Source organism: Tetrao urogallus, assembly GCF_951394365.1.
Source record: "Tetrao urogallus genome assembly, chromosome: 1".
NCBI classification, from domain to species: Eukaryota; Metazoa; Chordata; class Aves; order Galliformes; family Phasianidae; genus Tetrao; species Tetrao urogallus.
In genome coordinates, this window is record NC_136813.1 from 173,727,021 (window position 1) to 173,745,795 (window position 18,775).

Genomic DNA, 18,775 nt, shown 5'->3' on the forward strand with positions numbered 1-18,775 from the left:
GAACCAGCATGACTCTTTTTCCCAGGGGACGAAGGCATGTGCATTGCCAGTGCAGCCTCTGTGCCATGAGCTGAGTGCCCCGAGTGGACAAAACATGGCATGGATGACTGCTGCTAAGCAATCCATTTCTAATAGCTGCATTATAATTCAGTACCTGTAGTACAATTAGAAATAAAGAGATGCATTCTGCATTTTCGTTATATTTTTTTTAATCCACTGAAATAAATGGAATGGGGGTGAACCAAGCCCTGAGCTTAAGGTACAATAAATTACTACCCGTTCATTTGAGGCATATTTTCTAAGGAGAGCTATTTAAGGCTTTTTGATTATGATCAGAGATGACAATAATTACTTTGTGGGAAAAGCACGAACGAATGAATTTGGTTTTTTTTCTGCACTTGATCATTGCACAATAGATGGTGGAATGATAAATTCGTTGTGAAACAACATTGCAGCAGTGTGTCAAGCTGTTTTTCTTTATCATTATTATTTCATTGCAGATAAATGCCAGGGACAATATTTGAAATTAGATGACATGATGATGACATACCATTGAGCCGTGGAGATGTGACCAGGGACCAAAGCTTGTTTGCAAAATTGGGGTCCTTGGGAGCAAAAAGAAATAGGAGTTTCTTACAAATAATATCAAAATTCATTCTGAGTTTCTTAGACAAGGTCAAAGGTTATTGCAGAGAAGCCTAACACCTCATTACCTTGCAAGGCATGTGCTGAAGTCCATGTGTCTCAAGAATGGGGTATAATTCTTAGGTTTTTCCAGGTTACTGTCACGTGAGGTCAGTCTATCACTAGAAGTTGGACTTGTGCTGTTGGTAATGTGCTGGCTCTTTTTTGACCCCATTTTGCTGCAAACTGGTCTGGTTTGTGATAAGGACTCCAGCAATGTAAGTTTGAAGTTAGACCTTTTGTCAGTTCTTGTTTTTTTTCAAAGTTAGAATCCTGCACTTTTAGAGTGATTTACCATTACACACGTTTTCTTCATAGAGGAGCAAAATGTGGTCAGCACAGGAAGGCAGAATGGCAGGTGATGAGGGCTGGTGTTGGGACCCAACAGGTGGCTCTTTCTCACAACCAAGGCTCTTCCCTCCCTGCTCCAGCTGTTGCAACCCCATTGATTGATGATTAACTTTAGTTATCCAGTATAAATGGTAATTCAGGCAATTCTCCTTCCCATCCCCCTATAGTCTGTCAGTGCTGCTAAAACAGCATTTATAACTGGCACAGAAGGCTCCTTCATTGTTGTGCTCCTTTTATTATTTTTCTTTTTTTTTTCCCCTTTGTTATTTTCTGCTGTTTTCCTCCTCCTAGCAGGCTTTCCCATTAGGTTACTTTGTGGAATGTATCTCTTGTCTTTTGTGGGTTTCGTTTCTTCAGTTCTATTCACAGTTCCAGATACTTTCAGATTTATCCCCAGATTCCCTGTAAGTTTACAGAATCTCTCCTCATCAGACTATGAAGTCCCATGACTTAATTTGAAAATTAAAAAAACTGTGGATCATACTTGTTTGTGTTTTTTTTCAGTATTTCCTCCAAACACAATTTATTTTCCCCCCAAAACATTTCTGCCCAAGCCTTCTGTTTTATGCTCCCAGAGTGAAAAACTTAACAAAACACTGAAAATCATTCAGTAGTTAGGAAGCCAGTTTGGATTTGCCTCATTATTTAGGTCCCGCAGTTAAAATTAGGCCAGGCTACAAGCCTCAGAAGGTGTTTGCTTAATTCCACGCAGCCAGGCAATCTGCTTTAGAAGCCGAAATGGTTTGAGGGCTGAACAATGCAACACATAAAAGCATCTTTAGCACGTAAAACTCTCAGTGATTAAATGATGTTTTAAAGGCAGATTTAAAATCGTCCACTTGCAGTGCTAAAGTGAATTGAAGTGTCAGACTTTAATGCATAGCAGTAATATCATAGGCAGCGCTGCATAGGAAGCAGCTTTACAGCAGTCGAGGATTCTCAAACAGCAAACGCCAGATGCAGACTTCCCTGTAGTCAACAGAAGGATGTTTTCCTTTATCAGGAAAGTCCTGCAACACCAAATGTCCCCAGTGTTACTGGAATACAGTGTCCAGGTCTGGAGCCCCCAGTACAAGAAAGACCGGGAGCTGTTGGAGGGGGTCCAGAGGAGGGCCACGAAGATGATCAGGGGGCTGGAGCACCTCCCCTATGAAGACAGGCTGAGGGAGCTGGGCTTGTTCAGCCTTTTGCAGCCTTTCAGTACCTAAAGGGAGCCTACAAGGAGGGGAATCAACTCTTTGAAAGGGTTGATAACTGCAGGACAAGGGGAAATGGTTTTAAGTTGAGGGAGGGAAGATTTAGGTTGGATGTCAGGGGGAAATTCTTTACAGAGAGAGTGGTGAGGTGCTGGAACAGGCTGCCCAGAGAAGTTGTGGATGCCCCATCCCTGGAGGTGTTCAAGGCCAGATTGGATGGGGCCCTGGGCAGCCTGGTTTAGCATTAAATGGGGAGGTTGGTGGCCCTGCATGTGGCAGAGGGTTGGAGATTCATGATCCTTGAGGTCCGTTCCAACCCGGGACATTGTGTGATTCTCTCCCTCTGCCTGAAATGCCAGACTCATCCAGCTTGTTTTTCAAATCTCCCTAATTAACAATTCACACAGTATGAAACTGGAGAAGCACTACCACTTCTTGCCATGTTTCAAATTGTCCATTGACCTCATTGTGCTTTAGCACGGGATTATCTAATTGGTTATATGATCAACACTTGGACATGCGACCTTGTTCCATCTTTCCCCAACATATTAAATTGCTAGGCAATTAACAAGATTTGACGCTTTATGTAATCTTTGTAATGTCTGCACAGGCATAATGGTGAGTATATTTGTGTCCGAAATCATTAAAAAAAACTTCACGTTGCTGAATTTCTTGTCAGTTTTATTTTTTAATTTTCACGGTTTTCTTTTCCCTTTTTAGGTATTACGTAGAGATGGCTTCATGGATCTGGACGCTAAGCATTGTGAGCTGCTTTTGCATCACCTTTTCCAGAAGTGAGGAACTGAAATTTTTTCAGAGTGCCACAGAGCTAAATCACCTAACAGTGGATAATGACACTGGCATAATCTATTTGGGAGTGGTAAATGCTCTGTATCAGCTTACAGAAAATCTGGTGGTACGGATACATGTGGAAACGGGGCCAAGAAAGGACAACAAAAAATGCACACCTCCCATTGAAGAAAATCAATGTAAAGAGGCAGTACTGACTGACAATTACAACAAATTATTGTTGCTGAACAAGGAAAATAAAACAATTGTGGTGTGTGGAAGCCTTTTTAAAGGGATTTGTGCCACCAGAGATCTAGAAAACATTACCAAAGTTACGCATTATGTGGAAACCAGTGGAGAGAAGTCCTTTGTAGCAAGCAATGATGAGAATGTGTCGACGGTGGGGCTGATCACTTCCTTGGACAATGATCAGGTGCTGTTTGTTGGGAAAGGGAACGGGCCAAATGATAATGGGATAATAATCAGCACTCGGCAGCTCCACGAGAAGGACGGGAAAGACATTTTTGAAATGTATTCGGACTCGGCGGCTGTAAAGTCAGCCTATCATTCTTCAAGCACACAGCAATTTGTGACAGTCTTTGAGGATAAAAATTACGTTTATTTCATTTTTAACCAGCAAGAGAAGCAGCCTGTCAATAACCGCACACTAATTGCACGTCTTTGCAAAGATGATGCCCATTATTATTCCTACTTTGAAATGGACTTGGGTTGCAAAGATGAGGATGGTTCCTATGATCACTGTCATTCTGCTTACGTCACCACCCCAGGAGAAGAGCTGGCCAAGAGCATGGCTCAGCAAAGACAAACTACAGATTCTGCCTCGGATGACAAAGTGCTCGTTGCACTCTTCAGCAAAGTAAACAAAGATAATGGCTCCTTAAAATCTGCCATGTGTGTGTTTTCGTTGAGGCACATCAATGAAAAAATGGAGAAAAACCGGGATGATTGCTACACAAATAAGAATACCAGCATGTTTTACAAACTCTTTGCAGTAGAAAACCCGTGTGGACCACATGGACAGGTAATGTCAGTTATCAATATTAGAATCCGTGATAGGAATAGTGGAAAATATACAACTGCATGCATTTTATGTAGCTTTGAGATAAAATATAGTGAGATTAGATGCTGGAGAACTTTATATTCACTCAGTGGATTCACTACAAAATTGAATGTGGTTGGGGATGTTGTGAAACAGATCAAGCAAGAAGCAACAAGATATTTATAATTTACCGTATTTTGAAACAGCGTTGATGTCTTCTAAAAGATGAATATTATCTGGTTTCATGAATGCATTTCTTTTAAGGAGTTCTTTCTAGTGTGGAAATTACTGAGTCAGAAACAGTGATTTGTTATGCCCATGTTCAGCTTCCAGATGATTACTACAGTCAATTCTGTTCACAGCCAACATATCTGTAATGTTTTTAAGTGGTATTACTGATCTCAAAGGTGATACCTGGAGTTCAGTGTTGTTTCTCACTTGGATTTGAATTTTCAGATAATTTGAAATATGCATGTTTCTTGTATTCAGGTGGCTTTCATATATTTTTCTGGCTCAAAATAGATCCTCTGCATGAGGGTGACCTTGCATGTCTTTTCGTGGCTTTTCATTGCCTTGGATACTGGAGGACATTGACATCCTTCAAGATACTGATTCTCAATTTATGGCTCTGGCTTTATGATGCAGTTTTCAGCTTCTCTGTTAGACGTTTGCTTTTGTCCATGCCTCTCAACCTATTCCCAGCCCTCACTTGTGCATGCCATTTGTTACTGCAGCCAACTGTAAATTGGAATGAGGGACTGAATCACTTAAAAATAAGTCAGCAAACATGAAGAAAGATGTCTTAATTCCCCAACGCAAATAAGTTACACACTTGCATAAGCAGTTGCTTGAGCACAGCTTGAAAACTGGTGTGCTGCAGCCCAGGGGTAGGAGTGATCACCTGAAGGGATGAGGCATGGAAATACCAGCTCATTACTGATGTTGACCCAGAATCCTTCATCTCATGAGATCACAGCCATGTAGTAGATCTCTAACACTGAACAGAAGCCGAAACGCTTTTTGCTTCCAAACCCCAGTTTTTCTCACTGCAGTACCCTGCATCTGAAGTGAGCACCAGATTACACAAATTATGATTATGAGAATTGGAGTGGCCTGGGCTTCCAGCAAAAGAGAGATGTGGATTTCCAATCAGAGAGCAGAGTAGCAGGAAAGACAAGGTGTGGATTAACTTTTTTTCTGCAGTTTCAGATTAAAGCGTATTGAAAGTGTTGGATGTTCACGAGGCAATTGCCAGTGGGCTGCTTTTCTATGGACTGCAGCAAATTGAAAACCAAAACAGCTTAAAAAACAGTCCTCAAAACAAAATTGGTAAACCTGATCTATATGACAAGCTAATTAAATGAACTGGTTAGTTTTTAATCTGTGCTTCTGCAGTGAAACAAACAAAGACCATTTCCTCTCTATGTCTCCTGGAAAGCAATAGCACTGAAGCAGTTTGCAATTCACAGACTGCTTTCTGACTGTGGCTCGTTGGCTTGTAACGTGGCCAGGGAACCCATTTCTCTTTTTCTGCTCTCCTATGTCTGAAGGGTATCATACTGTGGTAGCAGGGTTACACTTCATTCTTAGCTGGGAATTAGTGATCTGAATGTTTAACATCGCTCTGTATTGCTATTCCTTATTAGAATGCAAGCAAAAATTTCCCCTGTGGCTCTGAACACTTACCATACCTCTTGGGAAGTAAAAATGGTGTTATAGAGAAGCCAGTATTACAAAAAGAAGGGATGAATCTCACGGCTGTTACTGTGACTGTGGAGAATGGGCACACCGTGGCCTTTCTGGGGACTTCAGATGGAAAAATTCTTAAGGTAACAAATCTGACTTCAAAGCTTGGAGCGTGTTGAATAGGTTGCAAACTGTTCTGATAACGTGTTGATACTCTGAAAGTGAATGTGATTTAGAGGATCACATAGCAGGAGCAGATTCTCTTGGCACTCAATGTCTTTACTTTCAAAGAAAAATAAAGACAGGTTACTTCTTGTGTACCTCAGCTTTCCAGTACATAGGTAGAATTAGCATAGCCTGGATGATACTTCTCCCAAAGGTTTAGATACCTACATGGAGCCTTATAAAAATATCCCTAGGTAATCTAGCATCTGCTCTGGCCTTATAGCTATTCAAGCCCCTACTCGTTTAAGAGCACATTTTCATTTTGTAATCATTGTGGCCATTCAGTGACCAGAATACAGAAAACAATTTAAAGCTAAAGCAGGAGCTCTGACTGTGGGAACATGTGGTTCAAGGGTTTGTGTGTCCATACTGTTAAACTATGGAGACTGTCATACCGTATGTGTTATTTTGCTGAAGACAAGTGATGGCCATGTGTCACTATTTTGTTTGAAGTGTGAAGCTGATACAACTGCTTATTGTAAGGGAGGTCAGAAAATTTGAACACCTTTAAGAGCTGTGGCTCCAAGTTGCAAATTTGAGTTTTACAACACTCAAATAAATCAGTATTTAGGAAAAAAAAAAAAAAAAATCAATGGAAATACTAGCTATTGTGAGCTGTGAGCAATTTCTTTTCCATAATTTTTCTGCTGTGCTTGCTGCCTTTAATGCTAAATACTTCAGATTGAAATGTTTTCACCAATATGAATTTGTGAACTTGAGCAAACATAGCATTTTCATTCATGATAATTGAAAAAACAGCAACCTTTACCACCCTTCTTTCTTCCATGGAACAGGTGTTCCTGTCATCCACTGTAACTGAGTACAGTTCTCTGACTATTGAACTAAATAAACCCATAAAGAATGATCTGGTCCTTGACAAAACCCAAGAATATCTATATGTGATGACCACAGACAAGGTAATGTATCCCTCTCTTTTTAAGCATCAGGTCCAGTTTAACTTTCTCTGTGACTTTACCTGAGATTTGAACATTTCTCTGTCATTCCTGGAACCCACCCTAGTCACTGGAGCTGCTCCTGCACTGCATCTGTGTGTGCACCTTTACAGGCAGAAGGACAGAGGATATTACAAATAAATGAAAATGCTGCTGGGATTATGGGGTGGATGAAAACAGTGTGAATTATGTACCTCCTTCTACCAGCTTCAGCCCCCCTGTGCTTTTTGCTCCCTCAAGCAGAGGTGATGGGCTTAATCACTTGACTGTCACTTGGAGAATGGTTACATCCTTACTACTCAGAGTGAGATCAGGAAGTGAGTTCACCTCTGAAGCTCTCTAATGGGGTCTGGGCAAAGGATGAAGCTGTGATGTTTGGCACTAGAACGCCACAGGGTCAGGCAGCCACTCATCGGGGAGAACGCTTGAGCTGCCTACCTATGCCACCTATTTAGGGAACCTGCTTTAGCAGGGGGGTTGGCCTCATTGATCTCTTGAAGTACCTTCCAACTCCCGCCATTCTGAGATTCTGTGAATACTTCAGGATTTGGGATGCTAGTAGCTGACACAGCAGTGTTTTCATATATTTAAAGTGGCCAAGAGCTTTCATGGGTCTTGCTGTTAGAAGGTAAGAAGCAATGGAGAGACCTAGAGCTTTGGGAAACGTCCTTGTATTAGCTTCTGCCTAGAGCTGTACTGCTGCAAGAGGAATAGTCGGACTGCTACAGAAGTAACAGGCGGTCTCTTCTTGGTTCACCTTCTCTGAGCTGGAACAGTGAAGATTTTTGAAGGGAAAACAAAAGCAAGAAGGAAAGGAGGAGGTGGGAGGGATGCCACTTATAGCTACAACCTGCTCACGGCACTTCCCTATGTGGTCACTCACACTCATGGTCCAGCAGCTCTCCAGGATGGAAAAAATGACAAACTGCCACCACTGCAGCACTGATGGGGACACTCAGTGGGATGTGGGAAATGGCCCGGCAGCAGTAACACAGGGAGAATTCTGATGGCTGTGGAAGGAGAGTACTGGGGAAATGGTGGGGGAAGTATATTCCTGCAGGTTAGTACCATTTTTTTTAGTAGTTGGTACTTCAGATTTGGAACAGAACTTCAAACTTCAACAGAATCTACGTGAGGCTGCACAGCCTGGCACCCCATGGGACACCAGCAGATTGCTTCAGCCCTGATATCCCCACCAGGCTGAGCAGCGTGAGCACTGGAGCAACCTGAAGCAAGGCAGGTTTTCTGGTGATAGTCAGCTTGAAATAGAATTTAGGAAGGCCGCTAATAGTTCCATATCTACAAAATGTTTAAATTTAGAGTGCAGAAAATCTCTCCTAAAGAAGCTATTTCAGTTTAATCTTTTCTTAGTAGCTCTCATAGACACATCAGTTTCTAAATAATGGGAATAATAATTTTCTTTTACAAAACCTGTTCAGCTTAAATGTGAATAACTAAACTTGGGAGCTCTGTCATGGCATTACATTACTGTCATCTCCAGGAGTTAATTATAATGAGCAGTCCCACCCACTTTGAAAGCCAGATAGAGGAGAATGGAGGCCTTCAGAGCTGGAAGAAATGAAGTGACAGAAGTGAGGGGGGAAGAATAAATGCTGAAACATGCTCTGCTGTTTTCAGAACAGCTGCAAGTTGTGGGAAAAGATGTACCAGAACCCTGCCCTGGGAGTTAAAATGGTTTTCAGTTATTTAAAAGGAGGTAAACAATGAAGTGCACAATTGCTGCGCTGCTGTGCATGCTGAACGCTGGCCTGCCTGGCAGATGCAGCACTTGCCACCCAAGTGATGTGATGGCTGATAACGTGAAGCAGCCTTTAAAAATAAATTAGATGATGACAAAATATAGGGAAGAGTGATACGGAGCTTAAGATCGCAGAGAGGATCCACCTTTTGCTTTCCTGTTTCATTTCTTCTCTCGCTCCCCCCTTCCCCCTTTCTCCCCATCCTCTTTTACCAAGCAGTGGATGGCTCAGAGCAGATGCTTTCAAAAGTCAGTTCTTCCTTCTTATCCTTCTCCCGGAGCTGGGCAGGGGTCAGGAAGGCCCATTGAAGCAAGAAAGGAATGCACCACTCCTGCCATACTCAGTGTAGGTCATTAAAAGTAAACAGAAGTGGGAGGATCTTGGATTCCTTCTGATATGTCTCATATCAGCAGTAAAACTGAAGCCTGTGGCAGTCACCATTCTCACCACTTTCTGTGCTTGTTATTGCTTTTACCTCTCTCTCTCTCTCTGGTTAAAAATGCCAATGAGAAAAACACTAAAATCTCTAAAATCAGTTTCTCTGTGTTTTGTAGCTGTCTGTAAGCCAAGCTGCTATTTTTTCTGTAAAAATCTTTCAGTTTATGTAAAACTTGTAGAAACGGCCAATCTCTGGAGCTTGTTTCTGCTTGCTAGAATTATGAAACAGACACGTTGTCATAAAAAAGCCATTCACTGGATATTAAATTATTCACAAGAGGGGAGCTGGTTAGAGAAGCGGTGTGCCAGTAACTCAGCTCTGGGTAGGAAGCAGCCTGTGGAAGAAAAAGAAAGTACTGAAGAGATAAGCCTATGTAGTCGTAAATGCATGAACGCTACCAAATGTTGATGTTGTCCTTAACTGAGTCACCTAATCCCAGAACTGTAGGGGCGGGAAGAGACCTCTGGTGATCATCAAGTCCAACCACCCTGCCTGAGTCAGGTTGAACTCTTCTAAGGTGAAATGAGGCCAGATTCGGATTGCAAAGTAGCTTTGTACCTGCCAGTGGGTTTAAATGAGAGGATTAGGTTAAAAAAAAAAAAAAAAAAAAAAAAGCTTACATCCCTCTTCATAGGTAAAACACGGTCCTTAACAGTCTGGGAGGAGTATGTCCCTTCCCCTCTTGCACAATTCAGCAGCATAGTTAAAAGTGCTGATTATGTGCCAGCTAATTTTTCTGGGCATTAAAGAAAGACCAAATTGTTTATTCTCACCCCCAAAGAAAATCAAAACCAGAAGCCACGTATTTACGGGGAGTCTGAGAACTGATGGTGCTGCTTCCTGCCACAGTTATTTCCATTCTCTGTTGTAAACTTACTGCATGGCAGCAGAGTTAAGCTTGGAGAAGTGCGGCGCTGCAAGCACCAGGGCCCTCTAAGGTTTTCAGACTTCCTGCAGTGCCTTTTGGCTGAAAGTGCCACGTGTGGTTACATTTCCAAAGGATTTCAATCTTGTGCTAACAACAGGGGGAGGATATTGTATGTACAACTGATCTAGCTAGTGCTATGTTAACCTGCAAGAATCTGTTTCTTGGGTTGGAAAAGATGTTCTCACATTTCTGTTCTGCAGCATCTGCTGAAATGCACATGTCCAGAAGTAGCTTAGCCTAACTGCAGGAACTGAACGGCTTTTTAAGATTTTCTCATGATTCTTGATCATGGCAGTGAATTCTGCGAGTTTGGAGAGAGACTAGAGAACACTGGAGTGAAGAAGAGCAGGAAAATATGTGAATTTGAGCTTTAAGTCATGACCAGGGAGTTAACCAAGTTCCATTTTAAAAAACCAAATTGCACCTGAACATAGTTATAAGGGGTCTTCTGCAGTGGGCGGCGGCGTTGTGCAATCCCATCCGTAAGCTTTTCAGTCTCCTTGTGCCTTCCTCAGACACGTGAAGGTTTGTCTTGCTGTTGGCTCCCCAGGTGCATCGCCTTCCCGTACAGCAGTGCCACAAGTACTCAGACTGTGAGAAGTGCACGCAGGCCCAGGACCCGTACTGCGGCTGGTGTGTGCGGGAGGGCAGGTGAGTCCCACAGGGGTTCTGCAGATGCGGGCAGTGAAGGTGCTGGAGGAGGCCTCAAGATGTGGCACGTGCCTTCTGTTATTGCTTTGCGTAGTGATTCCGGTTCTTTGTACTCAGACTCTCAGTACTGACAGGGATTGAATTTTATCACACTGACATTGGTATCAATCTTCCATGTACACAAATAAGTCCCCATTGACTTCTGCAGATTTCATTAGTTTGGGAAAATATATATGCTTCTGCTGGTACTGAAAATCATTATACATCTTGCAACTGCAAGTTTTATGGCTCTCTGAACCATGCAGTCAGAGGTTCTCCCAAAAGTTAAGAGTGCTCCCTATTTAAAATCCTGAAAATATAGCATTTATTTTAAGTAGAGATGCAAAACATAATTAAAGAGCGTAAAGGAAGAAATTGCTAATGTCTGAACATAAAGTATATAGATAAAAGGCTGTTTGTAGGTAAATGTTAGCTATGGAGACATTTAGCTACACCGGGCTCTCACCTCATTGCATGAGAGCAGAAGCTGGCCTTTGGCTGACTTCTCTGCAGAGGTTATCTGAATTAATATTCAAACATATGCAAACTAGAACAATTCTGGATGTCTCTTCTTTACATTGCACATTGATTGGAGTGGTGAGAAGCAAGTGCGGTCCTACAGCTCTCTTTTTGACTACTAAGTTAATTAACCCCTTGGCATGAGCAGTTGGGAATTCATGGTTCTAAGTACTCGCTGTTGGAACAAAGGGGCTATTTAATTATAGCATGCAGATGAATTTCAGGCTTCCAGCTTCCTGCCTGAAAATGTGAACCTTCACATTAAGTTACCTAAAAGGCTGTTGTGCAGCATAATGTGAAGCACTGCAGAGAAACTTATGTGTTTGTACACATTTATGCAATATTCTGTAATAACTCTTCAAGACCAGGCTTCAGCTTCAGTGGATGAAACCTGGGGATTTGGAACATGCAACTCAGACTCCTCCTGGCTACTCAGAGTTGAAGGCCGTGTCATATATCATACAGGAGGCAATTTCTCCTAGATTTCCCTTCAGGTTTCTGATACAACCGCTGACCTCAATAACTTGAAGTATTAATGATCTCTGAGAACGAGCAAACGTGAATTTTTGCATTTGGTAGTATTTCTCCCAGTAGAAATAGAAGCACATGATTTCTAATGTTTTTCTCACCTGCACCAAGTTCTGTCTCATCTTCACATGCAGCGCTTAATTGTGTGTTTAGGGACGTGTTATATGAATGTAGACTTTGTATGTAAATGATATCCTTAGGGTAGTGCTGGCAGAACTGTTCAGCAACAGTACTATACTAAGGCCCCTGATGAGTTAATAGGCTTTTGTTACAACACCCAGAGATATTACAGAGTTTTCTCACAAGCGTTGCACAGGATGAAAAGAATATGCATGAAACTGGCCCCCAGCACACGCTCTAACAAGCTTTTGTAGACACATATGCAGATTCTGTCCTGCAGCACCTCTGCTTTACATCCTTCCTGTAGGGGAGCTAAGAAAATCTCTCAGGATTTTCTGTGAGGCTGCACAGCCACTGATGTCTTCCTGCGATGGTAAGGGTGCCCTCGCAGACAGAGATCTTAAACTGTGGCAGGAGTTAATGAAGCCCTTCACCAAGAAAGCTGCATTTCTCTTGTGCTGAGATTCCACAGGAGTTCTCGTGTGCCCCAGGCAGCACTGCTCTATCACATTTCTGCCCTCATGAGTCAGGTGTCTTATTGCTGCCAACACATGGGTGTCATGCTTGACCTAGAGAAAGGTTGTGCCCACTCCTCCAGGAGTTTGGTACGTGTTAAAATGAAGATTAATCAGCCTACTTTCAGGAAATGGGGCAATGGCTCCATTCTCTTTTTGATGCTGTGTTAAATATTATTAGGTGTCCATATGTTTGAGTGGAGTAATCCTACACATTATGCAACGTATGTTGTCTCCCTGCTTGCTTTCTGTATTTCAAATATGGTCAGTACTTACTCCATCACTTATTCATTTAATAGTTCTCTGATAGCAACATGAATAGTGAATATTAAAGCAAATTTCCAGTCATCTTGTACTGCAGTTTCAGTCTCTGGTCCCTGAATTGTTGCTTAGTTCAGAGAAGGCAGAGTCCAAATATTGCTTTACTTCTTGTTTTGTTCCTATTTTGTCAGGTGTACAAAGAGGGCAGACTGTGAAATGGCTGATAAGGAGAACGACTGGCTCTGGAGTCCAAGTGGTACATGTATGACTATCATCAGTGCAGACCCTCAAAACATGAGTCGTAGAGCCCCTGCTAAGGTAGGACAAGAAAATCCTTTCCCTGCACATTCTTAAAGCACGTGACTACAAAGCAAATTAATGTCTGTTTTTCTTTAGGCATGGTGATAGCAAGAAATATAAAGTTTTTGAGGTATCTCAACCTTTCAGACTTCTCACAGTGCTCTTTTCTTGCCTCTTCTTCTTGCAGGATGTAGTTAATGTTTTCTTCTAAGAAATGCTCCTTTTAACCTTCTCTGTAAACCACAGTGATGCATTATTATGGATGACAAAGCACTTAGAGCTATCTGAGTATTACAAAAGTGTTGCACAATATTGTATAGCCTATAAAAGATAATTGATAGGGGAGATTTCATGTTGCCCTTGCATCCTCTTTCAGCTTACTTGAGCATAAACTTGAGTAAGTAGTGAAGGCATAAGCTGTTTCTTTAAAATCTGGCAGTGGATTTGTCTACACAGCAAAATTTGTCTACATACATGGAGAAGTTAAATTCAGCATGCAAAACTACTACGTGGTGACAAAATGAAGCATTTGGAGAGTGACCAGTATGTCATAGCTTGCTTTGATTTCAAGTGCAGCATGCTGGTACAGACTGAGGATGTACTGGTTGTGCTCAGCAAGTAAAATCGGGTTAATTTTGAGTGAAGTTACTAAATGGTTTCTGATCCCTCTTGATCAGAAAGAAAGAGACTTCACTTTGGGTTAGTTTAATTTCATTCCTAAATGATGTAAGCAGCATTGTCTTAAGGTTGTCTCTGCACTGAGAAAAAATGTTATTAGAATGTACATAGCCTAGCTAAATCCACACCTTCTCTTATTTCAGACCTTGTCAACTTGTGTTGACAAGACTTTAGTGCCTCATATGAGAGTATGAGGCCAAAATATCTAATCAACAAAAACAAAGCCTACTTCAAATGAGCATCTACATACAACCTGTAATATTGCCACTGTCATCTTCTCCTCTTTGTTACTTTTACTCACCAAAAAATATTGCAGCTTATAACATAGTGGACCGGTTTCCGTGAGAAAGGAACCATCCTCATTTCTACTGGAAACACAAAATGTAAAAAGCCTAAACTGTGGAATTAACATACCTGAAACACTGAATCAAGGGCATCATCTAAAATCTCATTTCATTTTCTTTTTCCTGCCTTGCTAAGTTTTCCCACTCTATTTTGCCTTTAGTTTCTGACATGCATACGGTATTGATGATTTCTTTAGGAAGATTAAGATCTCACCACCACTCTCAGAAATTCTTTTTCAGTAGTAGTGATAAATGTCAGGATTTGGGTGTTGTTTTTTCGGGTTTTTTTTTTTGCATGTACATTGAATCTTGAGAAAGCCACTTTTATCTGCTCAGCCCTTTCAAACTCCAGCTTTTCCAGCCCATTCATCCTTGGTTTATTTGCTGGCTAATAACACCTAAAGTTAATGTAATTTTCATTAAGTTCAAGACTTACTTAAGTCTTAAACTACTCTGTTTACTGAACTGGATGCTGAGTACAAGAACAAAAGGCTGGGCTTGGCTTGTATCTAGAGACATTTTTGTTTTGATCTAGTACACTGACAAGGAAGGAGTTTTCTGTACCATTTTTATTCAGCATAGACCCAGCTGGAAAAGTGGCAGAAAAATAAGAAGAAAACAAATAAAAATTGAAAAGGGGAACCGCATTGTGCAGTACCAGCCAAAATATCACCCTTGGCTGGAAAAGAAAGCAGCTGAAAATTCTGTGGCCATAAGCCTTGCTGAGCTTGCTTACTTTCTTTCAAATATTTTACCTGTTGAAAATTTGTTTGCAGGTGAAACTGACAGTAAGTCCATTGCCAACTTTGAGCACTAGTGACAAACTTTGGTGTACCTTTGGTGAAACAAGCCATCGTGCTCAATTAAATGAAGGAGTTATTATCTGTGACCCACCTGATATGATTCCTCCAACTCCGAAAGGTCAAGGTAAAGAAATATTGCTACCTGCCATGCATAAGAAAGGAAAGTACATAAACCACTGCTTCTAATATGATCCTCTTATATGAACTGAATGCACATTTTTTTTCCGCTTCCAGTCCCTTGGCTCAAGTAGTCTATTGTTGATCTTTGTCCATTCAAACATTAATTTAAAAAAGAGAAAGTTTTACTCAAAATTTTTCCATCGCTGTTTTTTTCAAGCTGTGCCATTCCCACCAAAATATTCAGCAAAATTGATCTAACTGATACTGCCCACAGAAGCTGCATCATGCCACTACACCAAAACAGTCCCTGAAGTCACCAATTCAGTGATATTTCTACCAGGAGCATAGGGATTCTGTGTCCCAAACAAGCAAAATTCAGCTATTCTAATCTTACTCTAATCAAACTGAGATATGAGGCTGGAAGAGCAGCACAGTATGAAGATGTGTTGTTTTAGTTTTATACTCGACTGTACTCGACTATATTTCAGTAACTAGTCTTCTGATCCATGTCAGAAGGTTGTCCTTTCCATCATAAAGCCTTCTGCCCCTTCCACTGTGTGCCCTCCATCTTCTGCAGTAGTGGAAGACCAGTGGAAAAATACATGATTGTGTTCTTAAGGGCTGTACCACCATTCTGAACCACTGACATACACTTACAGTCTTTCGCCAAACAAAATTCTTGTGCTATTTCCTCAATAGTGCTTTATTTGAGCCTTAAGTTCGTACATCCTGATATACAAACACAGAATAAAACTGGCAACACAGCCTTCATTGTTAATTGATCAAATTTAAACAACTAAAAAAGTGTTCTTCCACATTGTATAGAGGTACCCCTTAGGATTACCTTCTCACACGTATCAGAATTTCCCAAGAGTGTGGTACTTGGAAGTACATTTTAACACAAGCTTAAATTCTCTTCAAAGCTGGTCAAAATCCAGTTTTAATTGCACAAAATGTAATGATGTTAAAATCTCTCAAGTTTTAAAATAGCTGGGGTATGTCAAGGTATCAGATTATGCGAAGTGTTAAAGCAGCACTACTTTATTTAGGGCCAATTCACATTCCCTAAATATTTTGAAAAGTAGGACATAAAGAGACTGAGTTGATAAATATGACAGCTTGACATCTTCCAGCATAAAATGTAAGACTAGAAGCCTGTCTGGAATGGCATGAGAGTAACCAAGTCACTTAGAAATAATACACTTTCCTGAGTTTTTCCCACAGTGACCAATCTGAAAGGATATTCAAAAATAATATCAAGATGTTCAGAAGCTTGGCAGACACTTTGCAGAAGGCAGGCAGTTAGTAACATAGGCAGCCTGTGACAGAAAGTCCCGAGCCTTCCACTTACTGTTTAGAAGCCCTATTGAGTTTGGAATGGCCCTGATTACTGTAGCAGTATCCCATTTCCAAGGAAATGGGATATTTCTAGAAAGGAATGATGCTTTATTGCAGCCCTGTTGTTAGAAAATCCTCTGGCATTTCTAACAGTCTGAAATATTAAATGGGATCCAGTGCAGGCAAATGTGACTTCCAATAAAGCTGCTCGTGGTCTTTCAAGAACCTCTTCAAGGAAAGCAGAGTTTGAAACTGCCCAATTGCTTGTGAAATAGCTTGTCACAAGGGCTTAATGATTTCTGCAAAAGGCATTTTAAGCAACTTCACCATAGAAAACACCAGTTTCTAAAGATAAATTTTACTCCCTTGGTTCAGTAATGATCCAGATGAGAAGTACATTTGTGTGGAAATCCTGTACAGCAAACTGAGATCACAAGTGCCTATGGTAGCTTTGGGTTGAGGGCACTGTTGGGCATTAACCACGAAGACCACTTGTTTTAATTCACACGACAATGGCAGTTTTAATCCACAAATGAAACAAGTAATTTTACATGAAGACATACTCGTATTTAAGATAACATTTGATTTCATATGACTGTTCTCATGCCAGTTTTCATCTGTGTTCAATTACCCTTTTATTCATTTTTTCTTATTATTTCAGACTCTAAAATTCTAGCATGGTGATAGCAACACTGAGAAACACTTCCATAAAGTAAAGCTATTCTGTAATTTTACTTCTTCCATTTATCCTGTCCTCTGCTTTTCTTCTGAAAACCATTTGCTCAAAAAACTGTACTTTAAAAAGACAAAGCAAAGCTCAAATATAACAGGTCATGAGATCTAAAGCATCAATTGTATAGTTAAATATTTGCCGGCACTGTAAAATAATAAAAGTATTATTGTACCATTCTGTTCAAGAGCTAAAGAATTCAACAACCACTTAGATTTTTTTTTTCTTTTTCTTTTTCTTTTGCGATAGATCACGTTTCGGTTCCATTACAGTTAACCTTTGGAGAGAACAGGATATTTTTTGCATCGCATACTTATCCTTTTTATGACTGTGAAGAAGCAATGAATCTTTATGAAAACCAGCCGTAAGTATTTCAAATTTCTAACTAAGTGTTTAGATCCCATGACATCGTGCTTTAGGTTACTAATTAAGTCTTTGGCTCTCAAAATTTTTCAGTATCCCAATTCTTTAACTTACACTTTAATGAGGCATGCAATTAAAGGCCAGTTCATTGGGTTGCTATTTTTGGTAGTTGCCATTGTACTTGCAGGTGAGCTCTGTGGATGTCTACTTACTACATGTTGCCACAAGTGTTAGATTGGAGCTTTGGGTTGTGGTGCATTCAAATGTGATGGTCAAAGATGACTCTGCCACCATCATCTTCCCCACTGGAGATGTTACTGCCCCAAGACAGACACAGCCAACTCAAACTCCACATTTTTAACTCAATATATGAAGGTTTATAAAGATCATTTCTGTTTTCCTTGGACTCCGTCTTAAAGTTTGTGAGATGCTACGGTTTTCTGATCCTTACTTATATTTCTGAAAAAAAAAATCTTTCTGTGGTTCTCAAACTGTTCTTACTATAAATTTTTCAACTTAACATAGTAAGGACACTGTAGCAGATTGATCTACTCTTCATGAATAAAGATGGAATTTAATTTACTTTTTTTGTCAGTGGGGGAAGAAGCCTGACAGTTTGTCATGACTATCATGTTATATTTGTAGATGCTATTCTTGTGCAAGCAATAGGTGGAATTGCCAGTGGGACTGGAAGAAACATATCTGTGAAGAGTCTTCTTCAGCACAGGATGTGATCAAACAAAATATGGTAACGTTTAAAAATAAAATTATTGGGCTTTTATTAGAAAACTTCAATATATTCTTTGCTTTTTCTCTCATATCTGATGGCTGAAGTAGGGATCTAAAAGTGAGTCTAAAGTTAACTCCAGAAGTTTAAGGTTTTTTTTTAGTGACAGTGTGGGGGTGGGAATTTAAGGGTGTGATTGAGGAGGGGCACTGTGACTGAATAACTCCTGAAAGGATATTTTTGTTCCTTTTACTCTGCTTCAATGGGAGGAACAAGATTGCAAGGCTGGGAAAGATAATCACCCACGGCTTTGACATATGCTGTAGTCATTTTTAGCGTGTCTAATTTGAAAGGGTGTAATCAAATCTGTCACTGTATTTTAAGCACAAAATTATTTAGAACAATCATCCCATTGTCCGAAGGCCATTGGAGCTTGTTGTGATAAGACTTTTGTTTTGAATAATGGATAAAATGTTTATCTCCCCAGGAGGAAGAATGCCCACAGTTTCTAAACCCTAACCCATCGATAATACCTATGGAGTACCGAACAACAGTGCATTTTGAGGGAAGACATCTAGCTTATTATCAGGTAAGCGGATTAATTCAAAGCTAGCTGTCATTTGTATTCCACTTTAATTCCAGCCACACCCACTCTTCAGGCATTAGAT

General features: G+C 40.6%; 1 protein-coding gene across 1 annotated transcript in view; it reads left to right on the forward strand.

The window, feature by feature from the left end:
- Window positions 1–2,958: 2,958 nt before the first annotated feature.
- The window catches only part of PLXNB2 (plexin B2), a gene marked incomplete at its 3' end in the record, with an annotated part of 74,417 nt that continues 58,600 nt past the window's right edge, over window positions 2,959–18,775 (forward strand). The window contains exons 1-9 of the mRNA XM_079539083.1: window positions 2,959–4,062; window positions 5,727–5,909; window positions 6,786–6,908; window positions 10,622–10,722; window positions 12,896–13,022; window positions 14,803–14,953; window positions 17,267–17,381; window positions 18,026–18,128; window positions 18,595–18,696. Of these exons, the coding sequence (XP_079395209.1) occupies window positions 2,965–4,062; window positions 5,727–5,909; window positions 6,786–6,908; window positions 10,622–10,722; window positions 12,896–13,022; window positions 14,803–14,953; window positions 17,267–17,381; window positions 18,026–18,128; window positions 18,595–18,696 (2,103 nt within the window). The 5' untranslated portion in view covers window positions 2,959–2,964. The remainder of the gene's footprint in view (window positions 4,063–5,726; window positions 5,910–6,785; window positions 6,909–10,621; window positions 10,723–12,895; window positions 13,023–14,802; window positions 14,954–17,266; window positions 17,382–18,025; window positions 18,129–18,594; window positions 18,697–18,775) is intronic.